A 21,351-nucleotide genomic window follows, 5' to 3' on the forward strand; every position below is an offset into this window, starting at 1 on the left:
GGCTGCGCTTTCCACATGGGAACAAAACCAGCTGCTCCTCGAGCCGAGCCTTCCTAAAACTGGGACCACCGACCCAACCGGCTGCCAAGGCTCGCCGCTGGCCGCCGCCCGGGCGCATGCGCGCTGCTGCTGGACGGCGGCCGGCACCGCCCGCCGGGGCGCCTCAGTCGGGCTAAAGGAAGGGGGTGGGCAGCGCGCATGCGCTCTGCGCTTCGCCGGCCCCCGCCGCCCACGGGCTGCTGACGCGGCAGGGGCGGGGCTGCGCCGGGCGAGGGAGCCGCGGGCCGGTGAGCGGGGCCGGTGGCTCCCGCCGAGGCGACCGGACCTGGGGGCTCTCTTGTCCGTCCCTCCCTCACTCCCTCCGGCAGGCAGCGGCCGGCCGAGGGGAGCCCTGGCCTGGCTCGGCGGGCCCACGCCATCTCCGCTGCCCGCGCCCGAGGGGACGCGCCGCCGCCGGGGCCCGTAGAGCCGCGTAACGGCCTTGGAGACGGCCGGGCCCTCCGGCCAAGGTGGGTGCAGAGCTGCGAGCCGGAGGGCAGCCAGACGGTGCTCCCCAGCGTCCCGTTCCTCTCTCCTGGCGGGGAAGAGCACCGCTTGGCTGGCAGTCTCCCGCGGTGTGACTTGCGTTAACTGCTGCAGCCGGCATGGTGCTTTTTGCTGCTCTGTTTTCTTTATTCACTTTTTCCTCAGCAACACGCTTGGTTACCCGGTTTGTTCTTCCTGGTGCTCTCCTTTGCTTCTCCAGCTTTGGCTCGTCAGCTGCACCATTTCTTGCTCTTTCCTGTTATCTGTTTAATAGGGTTTTTCACTTAATTAAAGCTTGCAGCAGATAAAAGTGCAAGTTTGTAAACTTCATTTTAAAATACTGTTGTGAAAGTGATATTAAAATGTTGAGAATGGAACTAGAAAACCACTCATCATTGTTGCCTTTTATTCTTTTGCTGTACATAATCATCCTCTCAATTTCAGGTCTGCTTTTCTCTGGATGCTGCCAAATGTGTGGATCAGCAAGTGCATCTTCTGCTGTACTCTGCGGGTTTTCTTAGAAACGCTTCAGTGATGCTATTACCTTACAAGTCATTGCAAGACCTGAGTGAATACTTTGCTAGTAATATGCCAGTCAGCACCTGATATCTCTGGAACACCCTGATCTGTATGAAAAGGTAAAGCAGAACATCGTTATCTTCCTTTGTATTTTACAAAAATATTTTTCCAGTATTTTTCATTCAGTTTTCTATATTACATATGTAGAAACTACATATATATTGAACTTTTTTTAGTAAAATTCACACTTTTGGGGAAGGAAGAAATTAACAGGCATATTTCTTTTTGGTAATTAATATATGATAAATCATCAGTTGGTCGTGTAAGCAAGGTTTTATCCTATCTAGTTAAGACTTAGACCAGCAAATTATCTGACTTAAAGCAGTATATTTCTTGAATGTCTTATTTAAAAATTTCAATTTAAATTGAACTGCCCAGCTTTTCATGGAGTTTTGTGTCCTCAGTAGATCAATAGTTGTTTGTGGTGTCTAACCAGAAATTGTATAATCAGTATTGCAGAGAAAGAAAACATGGCAACCGTTGCTGTTGGAAAGAAAGAAATTGCTAGAGACCTAGATCATTGTGATATCCCATACTATGTTTCTGAGTTTGTGGAAAGAGAAGTTGGAAATGACTATGATTCTCTGAGGAAGCTAGACAACCTTATTGATAAGCTATCTGAAAATAAAAGGCAGTTAGAAGAACAGGTAAGCATCTTTTTTTGTTGGTGGTTTTTTTTTTTCCCCTCTCATGTTTTATGACTCATTAAGTATATTTAACTAAACCAAAGCAATGTATGAATATCTCAAATGGTACTGCTCTATATAGTGCAGTGTTTTTATGTCAGACTTAATACTTCTCTGTGAATGTAGGTACTTACAGTTTCATCAGAAGTCCCCAAAAGAATTCAGAATGCCTTAAAGAATGCAGAAGATTCTAAAAAGTCTCTGAGTCGGCTTCTAGAGGAAGAAGCTCTTCTATCTGATTCCATCAGTAGCCACTTACTGAAAGCTCAGCCGTGGATGGAGGATCTCGGTGTGTTGATTAGTCAAGTAGAAGAGATTGAACGACACCTGGCCTATCTTAAATGGATTTCACGGATCGAAGAGTTAAGGTAAAGTTTCTAAGTACTGCGTGTATGTTCTGACACTGTTAACCTAGTTTGTCCCATCATTAAAAGTATTTTAGATTTGAGAAAGTTTTATCTTGATTTTTCAATATTAAAATAATTTTTTTTTGTTATCTTTAATGAATTTTTTTTTTTGCCTTGACTTTTCTTGTATTTTATAGCGATAGCATTCAGCAATATCTAATGACCAACAATGTTCCAGAGGCAGCCAGTACTCTAGCATTCATGGCAGAACTGGATATTAAACTCCAGGAGTCGTCTTGTTCTCATCTTCTTGCTTTTGTGAGATCCACTGTTAGATTCTGGCATAAAATTCTTAAGGACAAATTGTCAAGGTAAGGGATGTACTGTCACTCCCTCATCCTTGCGTTGTACGGTAAGTTCGTGTTAAAGTGCTTGCTTTGCCTTGCAGTGACTTTGAAGAGATACTGACCCAGCTCCGCTGGCCATTTGTGGGGCCACCGCAGTCTCAGGCGTTTGGCCTTGCTGCACCAGCCAGTGCTCCTGATGTATACAACAATTTGGAGATGTTGTTTTGTCAGCTTCTGAAACTGCAAACCTCGTATCCTTTTAAATAGTTGTGGTGTATTTTAGTAAGAATAATAAATGTCAGAGATGCACGTTCTCAAGGAGAATTATTTAAAATTTTGCTTTCCCTAAAGGCAGAAGATAATTTGAAGTTATGTTACTTTGTATTACCATTATGGTGTAATTTTTTTGCTTAGAAAATACCGGGTGCCAACGTTGTCCTTTTGGCAGTAGCAACATTGTAACTCCAAGTCATCAGCCCTAGTGATTGCATGGCAGCTGACTGCAGGTTTTGTGGGGATCAGGCCTTATACACTTAAGCAAGATTACTCATGTTAATAAAAAAATGGTGAGGTGTATTTTATTTTACACAGTTAATGCTTTTCCTTTCATAGCTGTGTTTGAAATCAGCCTCAATAATTTTAATATGTCCCATTCCAGAAGGAAAAGAGGAAAAGCTAAAGATACGTGTCTTGGAAGGAGACTTGCAAAAAGGGGAAACTACAGAAGGATTTTCATTGTGCAGTGATAGTAGTCTGCCTTTGAGGTTAACCAGGAGGTACTACATTCTGTTCTTTTTTTTTTTTTGTGAATTAAATAAAGTACAGCTAAACCTTAACCAAGCAACTTTTCCTAGAACGACTGTGGCTGCTTTTTTTTCTTTTCCTTTTCCCCGTTCTTTTCTTTTTCCCCTTTTCTTCCCCTTTCTTCCCCTCCCCGCCTTTTTTTTTTTTTTAAATCATGGAGTGGGAAGGTACAAGGCCATTCTACACAACCCTGAGTCGGTAACAATTTTGGTCTGGCAGACTGAGTCACTTAAATCAGTTACGAGACAATGGGCAATCATGTATTGCATTTCTTAATCTCATGAGTCTCTTATCCTCCTTTAACAAATACGAATAAGTGTATCTCTTGTACAGCCCCTGTGTTTGGTACTGGTAATGGTGATTTTCTGGGTTGTTTTTTTTATGATAGGAGTTTCCTAAATCAAACTAACTTAAGTGGCTTGTGTTGTCATTGAATAAGTAATCCTTAGCAGCCTGAGTTAAATATTAGATAAACAGAAATATTTTGAGTATCCTTCATATTTGAGGAATTCAGTCAATGAGATGGAACTAAGAAGCGTTCGTTTTTATAAACCCATTCTATTGAAATGATGATGTCGGGAGAACTCAACACTTAAATTTGTCCTTGACTGTCACACTTAGAGATGAACTGTTAACCAAACCTAAACAATTGCCAGAAAAGTACTCCTTACCCCCATCGCCACCCATTATCCTTCCGATACAGATCATGCTGAATCCTCTCCAGAAAAGATTCAAGTATCATTTCACTGGAAATAAACAAACCAATGTTTTAAACAAGGTATGGGAGAAGGCTGTTTGATTTTTTTTTCCTTTTAATTGTTTTTTTAAAGCAATAGATTGCTGTATTTAAGTTGTATAGGTTTAAGACTTTTAGAAATGAAGATTCTATAAAAACTCTGTATTGTGCCTACTTAACTGTGGACAGACATCAAGATAGCACTTGGAGACCTTTCAGAGGCACAAGCATTTTCTCTGGACCAGGCGATATTTCTCCCTTGCCTAGATCCCTTAGAAAGTGTTACTAGAGTCTTAGGCTGACTCTCATAACTTCAGAAGCTTTGATTAATTTCCTCTGTCTCCTTGCAAAGAGTTTTGCACAGTTTTGCACTTTTCCTTATTGCTTAAGCTCAAAGGTTGTGCAAAGCCATGACTTTGATTTTTGACACTGAATTTTGCTTTCTTTGTGTAACTGAAAATGCTGGATTCTGCTGTTAGCATATAAAATGTGATTAATCTAAAGGCACTGTTATATAATTAGTTTTTGGGATTAAATTTTTTAATTGACATACAACAAGAGATGTCCAGTTTGCCCATTGGAAACTGACTTTCTTTTTGTATTAATTACCTTCAAAGACTGAGGATTTTTATCTGAGAACGATCATCGGAACAGATTTCAATGTGTTAATGCTGCTGTAATACATCTTGAGTAGAGTTTGAGAGCTGTTTTGTAACAGTTCAGTTGCACAAGTCCACGTGCTTGCTTGGATGATCTTGGGTATATGTAAATATATTTCCAATCTTGATAGTTGCTATTACAGTGCTTTTAAAAATAATGTTATGTATATTAGTGGGAAAGAGGTTTTTTAGACATAAACAAAACTATTTCATAAGCAGGCGGGAAAATTATGTTCAAGAGATGAAATTTGTGAACAATAATAGGTGAACAACTGTTTTTCTGGAAGACTTGTGAAGAAAAGTTTACAGGTAATCTAGTGTCAGATCAGAAAGATATTCCAACAGGGCCTTGCTCAAATTTGGGTTGGGTTTGTTTTGTTTTGGGTTTGGGTTTTTTTGTTTTGTTTTTAAATAATAACTTGGATAATGGAATAAAGAAAGTACCCATGTGAAATATTTGAAAGACATCAACCTGGAAGGGATTACAAGTATTTCAGAGTTCACAATGATCTTGGCAAGCTGGGGAGGGAGTGTCAGAGAAAAAAAAAACAAACCCAAACCAAACATGGTGAATTTCAGGAGACAAGTGAAAGTTAATACAGAAGTGAGAAACAGACACACAAAATATGGACAAAGTCAGTGCAGTTCAACAGAAGATTCTTCGGCTGTTGCGAGTAAGGAGGACAGGAATTGCTTCCACTTACACTTATGTTGAAAGAAGCTTTCATCAAAAATTACAGTCCATGTTTTTAGGTGTGGAAATGGAAAAAGCTTAAAGGCATTAAAATGTGAAATGAGAAGGTGATAGATTGCCCACTTCTGGGGGAAGGTGGAGTTGAGGTTGGGTACAGTGACAGTAAGAACAGAGCTACTGGGAAGTTTTTTCAGGAGTGCATCCTTTTTGCTGTACAAAGAAATACAGACCCCACAGAAGAAGAGGAGGAAGTATACGAAGCAGTAAAGAGGACCTCGTGAGTGAGAAAGCAGTAGGGAAGGGGGAGATTTAAAAAAAATTGAGATTTTGCTTGAGAAGAAGCAGAATAATTGGTGCATTTAAGACAATTAAAATCCAGAAATACTTGTCTGATACTGCTTTTATGAAAATTAAAGCTAAGTAAAGCAGTGAAAGACTTGTGTGATCTGAGATCAAGAGAAGGCAAGGGCAGGGGAATAGACTGGTATTTTTAGAAGTTTGTCTTAAATTATTAGTAGCACTTGAATAAATGTTGTTTGGATTGCATTTAATATTTTGTTTTATTTTATCTTGTTTTAAATAAGCCTGAATGGTATTTAACACAAGTACTTATGTGGATTGGAAATCATGCAAAGTTCCTTGATGAAAAAATCCAGCCAATATTGGACAAGGCAGGATCTTCAGTGAATGCTGGGGTAAGCGGTTTCATGGGTTTTCATGTATGAGTCTGTCAATCAGCTGCTGGTAGATAATTGTGTGAGCCCACTTCTGCTGATTTCACTGTGGTGACACTTAATTCAATCTAGTAGCAGTTTGTTATGTACGTGTTTGCACACGTTTATACTTCCTATCTCTGAGATTTTATTCACTTTTTTCTTTCAAAAGCTTGAATTCTCTCGTGCTCTAGTAATGCTGATTTTGGAGAAGCTGGCTGCTGATATTCCGTGCCTGTTGTATGATGATACACTCTTTTGTCACCTTGTGGATGAGGTACTTCTGTTTGAGAGAGAGTTATACAGCGTTCATGGTTATCTCAGCAGCTTTCCCAGTTGCATGCATATTCTGTCAGAAGAATCCTGCTTCCAAAGGTGGCTAACAGTGGAAAAAAAATGTAAGACTTCCAGTGGACTTTGGCCTTTATATTGCACAATCAGGAAGCATGTGTATACTTACACTACTAGCCTTCTCAAATAGGATAAGTCACTTAGATGGGGCTGCTATGCAAGGCATACATATTTTTATACTCTGATTATTTTGAGTAAAAATTGGTTAGACTCTAATAGTGCTTCTGTAGTTTGTAGGACCCTTGCCCCTAAGCTGTATGGAATCTGGTAGGCTTATTTTTAGACAAATATTTATATGTGTGCAGACAAGGATGGACTTTAAATTGAAATAGGGGAAGGGTATTAATTTTTGAGAAATAAAGAAGAAATATTTTGGAAAGGAGCAAGCCAACTATAAAAAAAATAAACAAACAAAGGAAAATACCAGTCAGCTCTTGACATGACTGTTAACAGCATTGCATTGCAAGTGCAGATACTTTGAAGCTGGTTTTGTATGAAGCCAGTCATCAGTAGTTTTTATGACCTGAAAATGTAAAATTTAACTTGCTAATTATAAGGCTTTTATGTTTATCTATTTTGGAGGGAAGTTTTTTAGAATATTTTTTTTTGTTAAAAACTTAAAGAATTTACAGATTTTGTTCATCTCAGTTGCTCTTCAGAAAATGGACTCTATGCTTTCCTCAGAGGCTGCATGGATATCACAGTACAAAGATATCACTGATGTAGATGAAATGAAAGTCCCAGACTGCGCTGAAACTTTTATGACTCTGTTATTAGTTATAACAGGTAATTATTAATCTACGGGTATTGCTCTTGTTCGTAATGAATAGTAACTAAGCTAACCTCTTTACTAAATTTCCATTGTCAGCAGTAGTCACCAAATAGTGTTGCAAAGTTGTGATGTTTGCAATTTAATAAAAGCTTTCCTGTTTGTTTTGTGTTTTGGACACTAACTCAAATATGAATAATCTTGAGCTAGTGACATGTTTACAAAATAATAATTTTAAAAAGTTATATTTAGCGTATTAAAACTTGTACTTCAGAGAATATGATTTGTTACAATGCAGTAATAAAAAAAAATCCAACTATTCCCTTTGACTCTATGACAGTTTAGAAGCTGTTGAGTAACATCTGCTTTCTTGGAACAGAACATAAGAGCAAGTAATTTTTCAGGAGACACTTAATTGCATGTTCAATGGCTTTATCTTACTGCGTGTCAGTACGCTTTTGGGGCCACACTGGATGGTGTGGTATAATCACTTATTGCTTCAAGTACTGGAATACAAAATGCTGGTGGAATCAGGAGGGGGAAGAATGCAGTTTCTTTACATTTTTAGCTTTTGCATTGAGTAGTTTCCCTGAAATCATTAAAATATGTCAGCTTTTTAAAGTACTACATGATGTTCTCATAGGTGTGAGGTTGTGTAGTAAGATGTTTCTTTTTGAAAAGCTTTTATTCAGTGTTGGAAAACCTAAAAATATTTTATTCATGTCTTTCCAGACAGGTATAAGAATCTTCCAACAGCTTCCAGAAAACTACAGTTCTTGGGTCTACAGAAAGAGTTAGTTGATGATTTCAGGATACGATTAACTCAAGTAATGAAGGAAGAGACTAGGGCTTCCTTAGGCTTCCGATACTGTGCCATCCTTAATGCTGTTAACTACATAGCAACAGTGCTGGCAGACTGGGCTGACAATGTAGTAAGTAATTATTTTACTTTAAAAAAAAAATTAGAAATGGACTTTGGATGTTTGTTTCATAACATTTTCTTTTCAGTACTGCTTATCTAAGTGTATTCAGAAGAATTAACTGCTGAAAAAGTAGAATGAGATGTAAATTCAGATTTAATAAAAGATGTATAAGGAGATTATTATTTGAGATCTAAGCTGTATTAATTATAAACTTTGCAAGGAAATGCAAAGAGAGCCTGGAGGATGGGAAAATCTGAACCGACGAGTCTCCTTTACATGCTTTGTGTTATAAAAAATTAATCAGTTGATTTTGGAGATCTCTGAGCCAGCACTGACAGTACTGATGTTGAAGTGCGTGCAGTAGCCTATGCACGATGCTTGAACTACTCCCATGGCAGGTTAGCTTGAATGGATTCAGCGTGGGTGTCTGTTGTAACACGGTTTGGGTGTTGCTCAGAAAAGCCACTCGCTGGTAACTGGGAGTTGAGAGTTAATTATTTTGCTAGATAATTGCCTGGTGGCTAGTAGCACAGCTATTCTGTAGTATTTCAGCTTTTCTGTGGTTATTGGTACAAAAGGTCAAAAAACCTGTTACATGTAAAATATGTAGAAATAGATATTATGTGCAAGATGGGCAGCCTCCAAATTCTTTTTGTCTTCACAGGAAACTAGCAGAGGATAATCTTGGCTTGGTAGGACAGCAGCCTTCATGTTGTATAGTTGCGTCTGCCTAAGTGTCTTGATCTGCTTGAAAGCAAAACCAACAAGTTGTTACCACTATGGTGCATTAAAAGTGTCCATTTTCTTGCTGTTGTCAGCCCAGCAAATTTATGATTTAATGAATGATTATTTCTAAAACAAATTACAATTAAATATTCTAGTTTACTTTTCCAAACATTAAAAAGGTCAAAATCTGGGTTTTTTTAAAAACATTCTGCTGTCAGAATGTGTCTTAGAATGTCTTTTTGGTATTTCTCTAGATCTATTCCCATTACCAGACTGATGTATCAGAAACCCATATTGGTTACATCACTAGGATTAAACCACCATGGTTTGTTTTTCAGTAAATCAGGACCATGGGGAAAGATAAGAAAGTGTTTTTAAAATGGTAAAAATTTAAGTTTATAAATATGTCAGGAGCATGTTTTCTAGAACTATGCCTATTAAAGTACCAATGAAAAGTTCAGATGGTAAGATTATTTTTTGTGGTATTCATATCTGGTTTTGTTTCTCTAGTTCTTCTTGCAGCTACAGCAGGCTGAACTGGAGGTTCGTGCAGAAAGCAACAGTGTCAGTAAACTACAGCTAGGGCAGCTGGCTTCGATGGAGAGTTCTGTCTTTGACGAAATGATTAACCTCCTGGAACGCCTGAAACATGACATGCTGACTCGTCAAGTAGATCATGTCTTCAGAGAGGTCAAAGATGCTGCAAAGCTGTACAAAAAAGAGAGGTGATTTTGTCTGTTTACTCTCCCCCCGTATTACAATATTATTTCCTGTTAAAATAGAGGCAGGAATAGCTAATAGGCAAAATTATTTTCCTGAATAGGAATGGTACAGGGTAGTAATTTTTGAAAAATTCTTTTAACACTTACTTCAAAGACTATTTTAATGCTATGCTTTCTAAAGTAGTTCTACAATTAATGGGCACGTTACCTTAACCTTAGGAAGAATTCTGAGTCACTCTAGTTGGGACAAGAATTATTTTCTTCATAGTGGTATTAAAGAGTTAATACAAAATGGCCTGTAATGACTGTTCTGTCCTCACAGACTCATAGGGCTTCTTGAATGTTTGCTCCTGAGTAGAATTTCTGAAGTACTTCATAAAAGAAATACAACTCGATGATTTTCTAGATTAGATGGGGTTTCTTTGAATGGCATGTTCAGAGACTTATAGCTAAAGCATGCATTTAGTATTAAATGAAATTTAAACATAATGTTAGACGGTGATTACATCTAGATTTGAACTGGGAAAGGAGAACTCTCTCTGAACCATTGTAAATGGGTAAGATTTTTTTTAAAGGATAATTTTAACTTCAGTTGTTTTAATATGAATACTTCCATTGAAATGACTTCAGTGTGATAATTTCTTTCAGGTGGTTATCTTTACCATCTCAAGCAGAGCAAGCAGTAATGTCTTTATCAAGCACAGCTTGCCCGATGTTGCTGACCCTACGAGACCGCTTGCTACAACTAGAGCAGCAGCTCTGTCACTCACTGTTCAAAATTTTCTGGCAAATGCTTGCAGAGAAAGTGGATATATACATATATCAGGAAGTAGGTATCGGCAAAATGTGACCTGTCCAGTACAGTGTAGGTGTAAGTGACTGGCATAAACAGCAGATGCACCTCTTTGTGTTTGTAGATCATTATGGCAAATCATTTCAATGAAGGAGGAGCAGCACAACTCCAGTTTGACATGAGTAGAAATCTGTTCCCTTTATTTTCACACTACTGCAAGAGGCCAGAAAACTACTTCAAGCAGTAAGTAGGCAAACTTATGATCTGTCGGTATTTTGAACATGAATATCCAGATGAATGCACGTATCTTATGTTTCACCAAGGCTTTTTCACAGTTAGTCTTGATCCACACTTAAAATATGTGGCTCATTTATGCTTCCAATGTTTACAACTAGGAAAGTTTTGATTCTGCAGCTTGTATTCGAACAGCAACGGACTGTAGCATGTATTCTGGAATATTTTGTGCAGTCAGGATGTCTAGATAAATTAACTTATGAAAGAAACAGAAGTAGCACAGACTTCCGAAACTGGGGCCAAAGAAATTACTCAAAGATATAGTTACAACATGATGAACTTTCCTTATTGTTAGAAGAAAGACTACTTGAAACAGTGTTCCCACTCAGAATCGCCTTGCATAGCAGTCTAAGTTGGTTTCATTGATGAGAAGAAGCTACCTTCTTTATGGTTAGTCTTTTTTAAATAGCCCACAGTCTTCTAAAGAGTCCAGGGCTAAACTCCTAGGCTAATTGAGGCAGAAATCTTACTTAATATTTTAAAATCAGTATAGAGCATGGCATTCAGTCTTGAACACTTGAAGACAAAGATTATGTATTGGCATTTTTTAATTGGAATATTCATGTAGCATGTTCAAGTTTGGTTTTTTTGAGCACATCACCTTCACAAAGGTAATTGACACATACATGTTATCCCCGGCATAAGAGGACATGGGTGCACAAAGGAACTGTAAAAAATAATGCATAACGGGTACATGGCTGTCTGTCATATTTAGACTAGAAACAATGTGACAAAGACAGGGTATGTGATTACTCCCTTACTGAAATTAATTAGGGAAAATGTTCAGGTTCTAGCAACTGTCCGTTAAACCGTGCTCTTAAAATATACTGAATAAGAAGTTTCTAATTATCTTAGGGGAAAGTGTAGTTAGGGAAAGCTAGATAGGTTAAGTGGTAAATTCTATTCTGTATTTTTAATACTAGTGGAAAAACCTAAGAAACAAAAGCCATGCCGAGCACTGGGAGGCAAAATACTGATGCTTGTGAATTACACACACGTAACAGAAAAGGCTTAGACAGTAAGAACAAGTATACTGTTTGCGGTACTTTTCAGTTCAATACTTCTCATCCTTTTCAGAAGTCCAGGGAGTTGGTTTTTTTTTTTGTTAATCACTGCGTGCACAAAACTAAGTGTATCTCATGGGTGCTTCTCCTAGTAATCCATATAACTTTTTCCTCTAGCATAAAAGAAGCCTGCATTATTCTGAACCTGAATCTTGGTTCTGCCTTGCTTCTGAAGGATGTACTGCAATCAGCTTCAGAAAATGAAACAACATTTAAACCAAACGAGCCGTCTGCAACAGCAGCACTAAATGAACTTGGAGTTTATAAATTAGCTCCAAAGGATGTTGAGATTCTTCTCAATTTGAGGGCTAGTTGGCCCAACACAGGAAAATAAAGACTTCAGAAAGGGTTAATAACTTGTTCTAGATTACTTATTTCAAACAGAAGAAAAGCAAATATGTTGTAATATACTTGGGTTATTTTTTTCAATACTGTATGCTGAATGACAGGTTTAATCTTATGCCTTATTATGTACAGTTTTTAAAAAAAAAAAGTCAAAATGCTCCCAATTTGGTTTTGAACTGCGCAGATCTTATTTTCCATAGCCACCTTGCCATTGCATTTAGAAGCTAAAACTGTCTTCATCTCTGAGGAATATGTCTGCCTTGTCAGTGTGTTGTGCTGTAACAGCATTCTAAGGAACACAGAGTTTTTACAGTGTAAATACACCTGTGTGCAATATGGACAACTCTTCCTTATGCGCTGGTCCATCTTCGCTGAAACACGGCTGTTTTACATCTCTTAATCCCAGGTGATGGATGTTCTGTATTAAAATGTGTATAAACAAAACACAGAATGAAGGCATATATTACTTTGTTTTCTTTATTATTTTTTTTCTTTGCTGTACCAGAGTCTCTCCTATGTTTTTTTTTTTTAAAGTTTCTCCTTAAAAATTGCATAAATAACTGTGTTCTACGTTTGAAAATAGCATTTTACTTAGGAGTGCTGCCTTTTAACTGTGGACGTTTGTCATAACTTGCTCAAGTTGGTCTTTCCTTTAAAAAAAAAAAGCCAACACATCACAAGCCCAAAAACAACTTAAGAAACAGCTCAACTCTTAAAGTTAATTTTATTCAATGGTCATCAGCCAACAGGTAACAACCCCTTACTGTAAGCTACAAACTGAAGGAAGAAAATCCAAACCACTATTTTAATTGTGTAAAAGATTTCTCTACTCTTTTTTTTTTTTTTAACCATCTAATTGTGTTAAGAAAAGCAATTTTCAAAAGCTGCCCCTCCAGTGCCTGGTAAACATGAACAAGTTTTTGTCATTTGTCCTTTTCAGCTGATTGCTCAAATGGGGGGTGGGGGTCAGGGGCACAAAACTGAGAAAAAGAGAGTACTGCTTAACGTTGGCTATCCACAGCTGAAAGACTAGAAGAACAACTGAGCAAGATTCCTACTTTTTAATATATATAGCAGACCACTGCTCAAACTAATACACAGTCCAGCTCTCCAGCATCTTTTTCTTCCTAAGATAGAGGAGAAAAAAAAAAAAAAAATTCTAGTTAGATAGCAATGAGGATAATTAGTTCCAGTTACCTTTCAGTGATTGCAACAGTTACCAGAAAATTGCCCCTAACACCCTACCTTGACCATGAGAAATTACACAACTCTCAGCTTGTTTCAGCTGCAGCTGTGTAACGACCTCTGGCAAAGAGGACAACCCAGCTTCGCTATGTCGCTTTTCTAGATTGGTATTTGAACCCCTGGGCAACCTGATGGCTGGCTGGCTGCCCTGAGGGGTGGGAGCTCTGCTTTGACAGGATTCTGGAATTGAGATGGTTGAGGAAAATGTCGAGTTTCGTTCAGGTTACAGCAAGGCAATCAAGGCTGGGCAGTAACTGACTTTTTAAAATCTTGCAGTGTGAAATAAGGGGGTTCAGCTTAAGCCAGCAAGCCCTTTAATTATATGGTTTTGTAAATAAAAATTAAATCTCAGTGAAATATCTCCTGTGCCTTCCCCCCATGCCAAAAAACCCTTTCAATTAAACTTACACTTCTTCCTTGAATACATCCAGTGTGATATTCGTATCCTCTCCAAGCTGCAGGTCTTCAGTGCTCAGTCCCAAAGTTTTAAGAGCTACAGTTAAGGAAAGAGAATTTCCTATGCAGGTCTTTGAATGATTAATTTAACATCTTAACGTGGCCTAGATACAATAAAAGGTAAACATGTAACTTAAAAATATGTAACTTTAAACTTTCCAGGTTGTGCACTGGCAGGTGTGTGGATACTTTCAAAGTACATATATGTATAGCTTTGAAACTATTTTAGTAACTCCAAGCAGTTTGGTATGACCACTGCTCTGCTGAGACGCACCTTCTCTGTACTGCGCTGCCGTTATGTGGCCTTGGCCGACAACGTCCAGCAAGCTGAACATGGCGGTCAGGTTGGCCTCGTCCATCAGGTAAGGGTACTCCCCCTCGGCTTGCTTTCCAGCCTTCACCCTTTCCAGCGCCTGGATCAGGAACTCGCGTGGTCTTTCTGCAACGAAGTCAAACAGGGCCGTCAGCTGGGCGAGATCCCTTCGCCCCGCATCCCCACCCCGCTTTTGGCGGCGGGGGAGGCCCCACAGCTGCCCAGGCCGAGAGCAGGCCCCGGGCCCGCCCCGCCGCACCGGGGCGGTGGTAGAGCAGCAGCGCGGTGAGGCGGTGCAGCAGCTCGGGGATCCGGTAGCGCTCCAGGTACTCGCGACTCTGCTGCTCGCCCGCCGCCATCCCGGGTTGCTGGGAGACGGGCGCGCGCCGCCCGGCCCCGCCCCGCCCCGCCCCGCCCGCCGTTAACGGTCGTCTTCCCGCCCAGAGGCTACGTGAGGGGATGGAGGCGGGGCGGGCCCCGGGGAGCAGGGGCGGGCCCCAGGGAGCAGGGGCGGGGGAGAAAGGAAGCTTCGAGGAAGACAACGGCGGCGGGAGGGAAGGGAGCTGCGAGGCGGAGCCGGCGGGGCTCCCAGTGCCCGCGCAAGGCGGGCGGCCGGGTCAGCCGGTTACTGAGACCTGAGCGGCTGCCCCCCCCACCCTGCTCTGGGGGGTAGAAAGCGGGAAGCAAAAGTTAATTTTCCTGGGTGGCAGCATCTTGGCACTGGAACAGGAGATCGTCGCTTTCAGGCAAGTTACCGGTTTGTACCGCAAACGTTAATTCACGGGGAGAGCAAATGACACGCCGTTGGTTTTAACACTCATGTAAATCTCGATTACAGCCACATTTCCTTCCATATGCGGTAAGGCAGGCGACACCTTTCGCTTTTTCCCAGACACCGCCCACCCCCGGCCTCCCTTGCCGGGTCTTGGTTAATCCCAGTACCTGTCAGAGGGCAGCAGAAATGTTCAGGTGCCACGTCCTGGAATGGAGTCCTGGGTGCTCAATACCGGTATGAGAAGTAAAATCAACGATTGCCAAGTAAGAGTAAGAAAAGTTACACTTTAAAATCATTACTGAGGTTTGCAGCGTAGCTTGTGCAAACAGAGAAGAGACATCACAGAACCTTTTTCTCATACTATCCAATGTGAGTAGAAGAAAGATAATCAAGCAAAGTGTCCCACTAAAAAAAAAAGAAAATTCAAACAAATCTACAAAGACATCACCGTCTGCCACCAGATAAAAATAAACAATGATAAATGAGCATATAGTACAGAAAAAATGGCCTTCCTGTGAAAAGTCTAGGACTATCTATATTTAACTTTTTGCCAAAACTAAACTATCACAAGACATTAATAGAGTACCTTTTCTTTTTTCTTGGAGTGGGAGAAAGGCAGCATCCAAAACCACAGAGATTGTACAACCATACTCTGTCTGTATTCTTTAGTACTTTAAACTGACTATGCTATCTGCTCCAAGTCTTAATTTGGGCTAGAGAAACTGTAGGTGCATAACAGTTACCTCCCTTTGCAGCCACCTGGCAGTGATGGAAACTTCCTTTTCCTACAGTTGTAGTCATAGTTACTGAACCCACTCCTGCATTTGACTTTTCCACACCTTTCTGTAGAGTTTGTAAAGCACTAGCAGAATTTTTTTTTTCCTAAAGAAAAGTGGTGCGAGAAAGTGTAGATGGAGGCGTGGAGAAGTACAAACAAGAGGCTGAGCTGGGCAGCAGATGAGAAATAAAGGCATGGGAAATATTTTCATGAAAATTAGAACCTAAGGACAGGAAGATTGACTGGAGTGGAAAGAGCAAATAAAGAGTGGAGAGAACAGCAGATAAGTCAGTGTTTGGGGCAGGGAAAACAGCGTTTGTCAAAGGAAGTTTCTCCTTTAGTGTTCAACAAAGATAACCAATATGAAACACATATGTTGAGGGTTGAAATTTTAAGGATAAACAAAGAAATTACAGACTGAAGTGTAATTCTGAGAAATGGTTCTGAGTGACACTCTGAGAAAGGGTTCAAAAATCACTAAGCAGAGCAACCCCCAATTTGATTTACAACTAGGAATAATTATTTGTTTTATTTCATTTCACTGTTAAGAAAGCACAATTTATTTTCTTGAAAAAAATGTTCTGATAATGCACCAGGTAGAGAATTATTATCCTTATAGTTCATACAATGATATATCAGCTATATATATGAGTCCTAAAAGTATGATATTTTAGGACAATTTGTGAGCAGCTCACATGGACTATTCTATAGAGAAATTGAAAGTCTGGTGACTAAGAAAAAAACGGGATTGACAAACATCTGTAAGTGTTCTGGTTCCATTACAGAGATGCTGCTAATTGTGTTTTAATCAAGAATTCAAGGATTGAATATATTTTCATGTGTTTAAAGTGTCCCATTTACTTAAAATTGAATTTAGTTGAAAGACTTAATACCTGTTGTAACAGAAGTTGAGCCTTTTGCAGAATATTGTTAATAATTTAAGCTTTTTATCTAATTACACTGGATTAAATAGACTACCAGGAGTCTTAAGGGTTGTAACGAAGAGGAACAGGGACTGCAAGTCAGATGTGAAGCTGGTTACAGGGCAAGCATTTGTCTTGCTGAGGAAAAGAGGCAGATGGACGTGTTCTTCCAAATGGGAGTGTGAGAAGACTGAAGTCTAGGGCTGTGGGAAGAGACAGGAGCAACAGGGGCTAGGAAAGATGCCTGGGTCTGCCACACGCTTACTGTGAACATGCTGAGTAGCAGCTCCTTTAATGCTTTAACCACCTCTGCTCCTTCTCAAGGAGGATGTTGGACGGCATTGCCTGTCAGGGAGCACAGGGTGGAGCTGTAGGGATTAGGTCCTGCCATTTCTGTAGCTGCTGTGCAAGAGCTCCACTGCAGCCTTCCATTCCGTATCCTCAAGGATTTCCAAGACACAGGCGAGTTCCTCGCCAGGGGATTTTACACTGTACCTTTATAAAAGAAAGTGCTTAACAGCAGAAATACTGAGGTTCTGGGTATTAATTATGACAACAGCCACTCTTTCACTGTATAGAACGGCAGAATAGCTTAGGTTAGAATGGCCCTCTGGAGATCATGTGGCCAACTCCCCCTCCATCCTGAAAGTGAGCTAATTTCAAAGTTGAGATCAGGTTGTTCACAGCCTTGTCCAGTCCAGTTTTTACTGTCTCCAAGATGAAGATTCCTCAACACCGCCTGGTCCCTGTTCCAGTGCTCAACTCCATTGCAAAGAATTTTTGCCTTGTGTCTAATCAGAATTCTCCTTGCTCTACCTTATGTCTATTGCTTCTTGCCATTTTGTTGTGCACCACCAGGAAGAGTCTGGCTCCCTATTCTCTACAATCACCCATCTTGCAGCTGAAGACGGCATTTTTCCTGCAAAGCTGCTTTCTTGCCATTTGGCACTCGGCTTGTTCAATGAATGACATGGGGTTATGCTTCCCTCCCCAGGGAAGTGTAGGACTCTGCATTTGTCTTTGCTGAACCTAGAGAGGTTCCTGTCAGCCCAGTTTTCTAGCCTGCTGAGGTTCCCTCTGAGGGACAGCCGTGCTCCTACTGTATCAATCACCTCCCTACCCCCAACTTGTTGTTATCCATGAATTTGCACCCATCTAGGATGGTAATGAAACCCTTCAGTGTTATTTGGCTCAGTATTAACTCCTGAGGCATGTTACTAGTAACAACCAACCGACCAGACTTCAAATGGCCCTCTGAACGCTGCTGTCGAGGCAATTTTCCACCGACCTCACAGTCCACTCCAATTTATTGTCAGCATACAAAGGCAGACAGTGTCAAAAGCTGTGCTAAGTTCAAAGTAAACACCACCTCCTGCTCTCTGAGCACTTGAAGGCAGTCGTTTTATCACAGAAGGCAAGCAGGTTGGTCGGGCATGGTTTCCCCTTGGTAAATCCACGTTGCCTGTCCATGGCTTCCAGGAGCATTTGTTCCACAGTCTGCCTGGGATTGAGGTTGGGCTGAGCAGCCTGTAGTTCCTTGAGTCTTTCTTGAAACCAAGCATTGCATTTCCCTTTTTCCAGTCCTTAGAAACCTTGTACCCTGTTCACCATGATCTTTCAAGGGTGATAGCAGCCTTGTAATGATAGCAGCCTGCATCCTTGATTCCTGCCCAGCTTTCCCCATAGACTGGTTATAGATCCAGGGTGAGTAGTCCTTGACTCAGGCTTTCTGTTAACTGAGTAACACCTCACTCCCCAGACTGCCCAAAAATCTAGGCACAGACCTCTCCAGTTAAAACCTGACAGAAAGGGAGCACAGAGTGTTCCTCAGTCATTTCCATGTCCTTTGTGACTAGGTCACCTACCCTGCATTTTCCTTAGCATGCCTTCCATGTTAATATACAGGAAGAACCTTTCACATCCCTCAGTAATTCTGGCTCCAGGTGAGCTTTGGTTTTCCTGGTTCTGCTTCAGCATGCCTGGGCAGCATTTCTGTATTCCTCCAGGGTAGCCCATTCCTGCTTCCACAGCCTGTATACTTTCGGATTTTATCTCACTCAGGAGTTTCTATTCCGCCACCATGGCCTTCTCCCACGTCTGCTCAACTTCCTCCATGGCAGAATGGGCTGTTCTTGTGCTTCAGCTAGCTCCCCTGGGCCCTTCAGGGCAGTCTTCCGTGGGATTCTGCCAACAAAATGTCTGCAGGAGACAAAGTCTGCTCTCCTGGATTTCTGGGGTTGCAGTTCAACTGTTTATCATCTTCCCTGCTTCCCTCAGAATCTTAAGCTTTGCTATCTCGTAGTCACTGCTGCCAAGGCTGCCACCAATGTCAGCGCTCCCAGCCAGCCCTGCCTTATGTGCGAGTAGCGTGTCTAGCATAGCCAGACTCCGCTTGTTGAGCACTTCTGTCTAGAAATCGTCCTTGATGTAGCACAGAAGTATCCTGGGTCACTTGTGCCTCCACCATGTTGCCATCCCAGTCCCCTCTACAAGAACAAGAGCCTGCAGTTTTAAGGCTAAGCGGTGAATGTGGGTTTTTTTTTTTTTTGGTCAACTGCAAAATAAACCTGCCATCAAAAACCATATACTGATAAAAATATCAGGAACTAGAAAAATACTTCCAGTTACTGTTTCAGAGTCAAAGAGATGTAAAAATATGTCACACAAAAAAGGCTAGTTTAATAACAGGAAACTCTGCTCTCTTACACAACTGGTTACTTTCCACTTGACTAAAAAAAACAAGAAATATTGATTTCCTAGAACTACAGTGGGCCTTCTCCTGAAGGCAAAGGGCATAAAAGAAGATATTTAGCAGGAGCCTTCATTCTTTGAGATACATAGGATATTTGTCTGTTTAAGGGTGGCTCTGGGCCCACAGCTCTTAAGGCCAGAGATGCTTTTATTCTAGCAGTATCTGCAGAGCGGGTTCACAATACATAGGGTGGTGGAAAGCAGAGCTCCATCTCCACCACCTTAGTTTCTCTGACCGCCCATAGTACAATTTTTTTTCTGGATGCACCAACATTTAGTGGAGGTCAGTGTCAATGTAGATGGTTTCCCACAGGTGTCAAGAATAGATATCTTCATTTAAGCTGCAATAGCGCATGTGCTATAATAGAGAATGCACCGATTACTGCGATAGTAGACTTGGAAAATAATGCCATCTAGTCAGTTAGACATCCTTAGGGTAAATATGCTCATGATTCCTCAAAAGATTAACATTCTTGGAGAACATCATGAGTGCTTGGTTCTGTGAACATAAGTGCAGGTTTTGGCTAGGATAGAGTTAATTTTCTTCTTAGTAGTTAGTATGGGGCTGTGTTTGGGTTTGTGCTGGAAACAGTGCTGATAACACAGGGACGTTTCAGTCACTGCTGAGCAGGGGTTACACAGAGCCAAGGCCTTTTCTGCCTCTCACCCCACCCCACCAGCGAGGATGCTGGGGGTGCATCAGGAGTTGGAAGGGGACCCACCAGGACAGCTGACGCCAGCTGACCAGAGGAATATCCCACACCGTATGACATCATGCTCAGCAATAAAAACTGGGGGAAGAAGGAGGAAGGGAGGGATGTTCAGAGTGATGGTATTTATCTTCCCAAGTAACCATTGTGCGTGATGGAGCCCTGCTTTCCCAGAGATGGCTCAACACCTGCCCACCGATGGAAGTAGTGAATGAATTCCTTGTTTTGCTTTGCTCGTGTGCACAGCTTTTGCTTTACCTATTAAACTGTCTTTATCTCAGCCCATGAGTTTTCTCACTTTTACACTTCCAATTCTGTTCCCCCATCCCACTGTAGGGGAGTCAACGAGCAGCTGTGTGGTGCTTAGTTGCTGGCTGGGGTTAAACACGACAATGTTTAAAGACAAGACTTTTGTTAGAGAGAACAGTACTTTCTCTGCTTCATCCTATGCTGTCTTAGAAACAAAGCAGGTAGTGATTCAAAGGAAACTCTGTAGTATATCTCAGGGACATTTGGGGAAAATCCAGTGAAATACCTATCCAGGAAAGCAGTGAGAAAAGCCAATGATAAGGTCTTGGGTGGCACCAGGTCCGAGTGGGAATTGTAGTTACCAAAAAAAAAAAAAAAAAGTGGTTGATGAATAACAAAGACCAAGCAGTGAAGTGGGTTTGGTATTTGGAAAATACTCAGGAGGCGTGAGGGAGCGTTTCTAAGAAAATGACCCTAAAAGAGGAGTCCTTGAGAGGGGAGTTACATCATTGTTATTGCTTTCTTCACATCTGGATCATAGGACAGAGGGTCTGTAACCAGCTTCCTGCTCAAAGCAGGGTCAGCTCTGAGGTCAGATGAGGTAGGTCAGAGCTTTATGCATTCTGGGTTTGAAAAAATCTCAAAAGTTGGAGATTGCACCGTCCTCTCTAAGAAACTTGTTTTAATGCTTGACTGTCTCCATGGCAGGAAAGTTCTTCCTTGTATCCAGTCTGAACCTCCCTTGCATCAACTTACATTCATTGTTTTTTGCCCTCCCATTGTGCAGCACCGAGGACTCTGTCTCTGATCTCCTGGTGACCCCCTCATAGCTATTGGCAGGCTGCTATTATGTCCCTGTATGTCAGGACAGGTGGTGAGTTGGAGCCAAAGGTTCATTACAGTGCTCAAACACTCTGTGCTTCAATTTCTTTTCCTCTTTCACTTTCTTAGCAACCTTGTAACAGATTTTCAAGGCCAGGCTGGGCCTAAAGCTGGACAGAAGCTAGAGATGGAGAAGCTTTCAGGCTTCATTGGCATTCAGCTGCAGATGAAAGGAGTTTGGGATTGGGAGAT

The 21,351-nt window shown here is 41.1% G+C and overlaps 2 protein-coding genes across 3 annotated transcripts; one reads left to right on the forward strand and one right to left on the reverse strand.

The window, feature by feature from the left end:
* Positions 1–227: 227 nt before the first annotated feature.
* On the forward strand, positions 228–12,557 carry RINT1 (RAD50 interactor 1). Of its 2 annotated transcripts, XM_086746362.1 has the most exons (15): positions 228–509; positions 970–1,163; positions 1,556–1,751; positions 1,917–2,158; positions 2,335–2,508; positions 2,586–2,735; positions 3,910–4,066; positions 5,962–6,072; positions 6,263–6,488; positions 7,090–7,227; positions 7,943–8,142; positions 9,370–9,584; positions 10,230–10,410; positions 10,499–10,617; positions 11,850–12,557. In XM_086746362.1, exons 2-15 carry the CDS (start codon positions 1,156–1,158, stop codon positions 12,064–12,066), a joined length of 2,334 nt encoding a protein of 777 aa, XP_086602488.1. In that variant the 5' UTR covers positions 228–509; positions 970–1,155; the 3' UTR covers positions 12,067–12,557. The 2 variants fall into 2 exon arrangements, with proteins under 2 accessions (XP_086602488.1, XP_086602498.1); XM_086746372.1 differs by lacking the exons at positions 228–509; positions 970–1,163; positions 1,556–1,751; ... (1 more) ...; positions 2,335–2,508; positions 2,586–2,735 and adding exons at positions 2,754–3,050; positions 3,143–3,260 and having other exon boundaries at positions 3,992–4,066.
* Positions 12,539–14,464, reverse strand: EFCAB10 (EF-hand calcium binding domain 10). The gene is made up of 4 exons (XM_086746382.1): positions 14,351–14,464; positions 14,053–14,217; positions 13,731–13,815; positions 12,539–13,204 (listed from the first exon to the last, which is right to left on the reverse strand). The coding sequence occupies exons 1-4, from the start codon at positions 14,448–14,450 to the stop codon at positions 13,168–13,170; spliced, it is 387 nt and encodes a 128-aa protein (XP_086602508.1). The 5' UTR covers positions 14,451–14,464; the 3' UTR covers positions 12,539–13,167.
* Between the last annotated feature and the right edge of the window lie 6,887 nt (positions 14,465–21,351).

Source organism: Chlamydotis macqueenii, chromosome 1 (assembly GCF_036417535.1).
Source record: "Chlamydotis macqueenii isolate bChlMac1 chromosome 1, bChlMac1.mat, whole genome shotgun sequence".
NCBI classification, from domain to species: domain Eukaryota; kingdom Metazoa; phylum Chordata; class Aves; order Otidiformes; family Otididae; genus Chlamydotis; species Chlamydotis macqueenii.

Coding starts and splice junctions, on each gene's coding strand:
- EFCAB10 (XM_086746382.1), bottom strand. CDS start 14,450: ATGGCGGCGGGCGAGCAGCAGAGTCGCGAGTACCTGGAGCGCTACCGG. Junction 14,218..14,350: donor GCTGCTCTACCACCGCCCCG/GTGCGGCGGGGC, acceptor ACTTCGTTGCAG/AAAGACCACGCGAGTTCCTG. Junction 13,816..14,052: donor GGCAGCGCAGTACAGAGAAG/GTGCGTCTCAGC, acceptor CCTTAACTGTAG/CTCTTAAAACTTTGGGACTG.
- RINT1 (XM_086746362.1), top strand. Junction 1,752..1,916: donor AAAGGCAGTTAGAAGAACAG/GTAAGCATCTTT, acceptor CTGTGAATGTAG/GTACTTACAGTTTCATCAGA. Junction 2,736..3,909: donor CTTCTGAAACTGCAAACCTC/GTATCCTTTTAA, acceptor TGTCACACTTAG/AGATGAACTGTTAACCAAAC.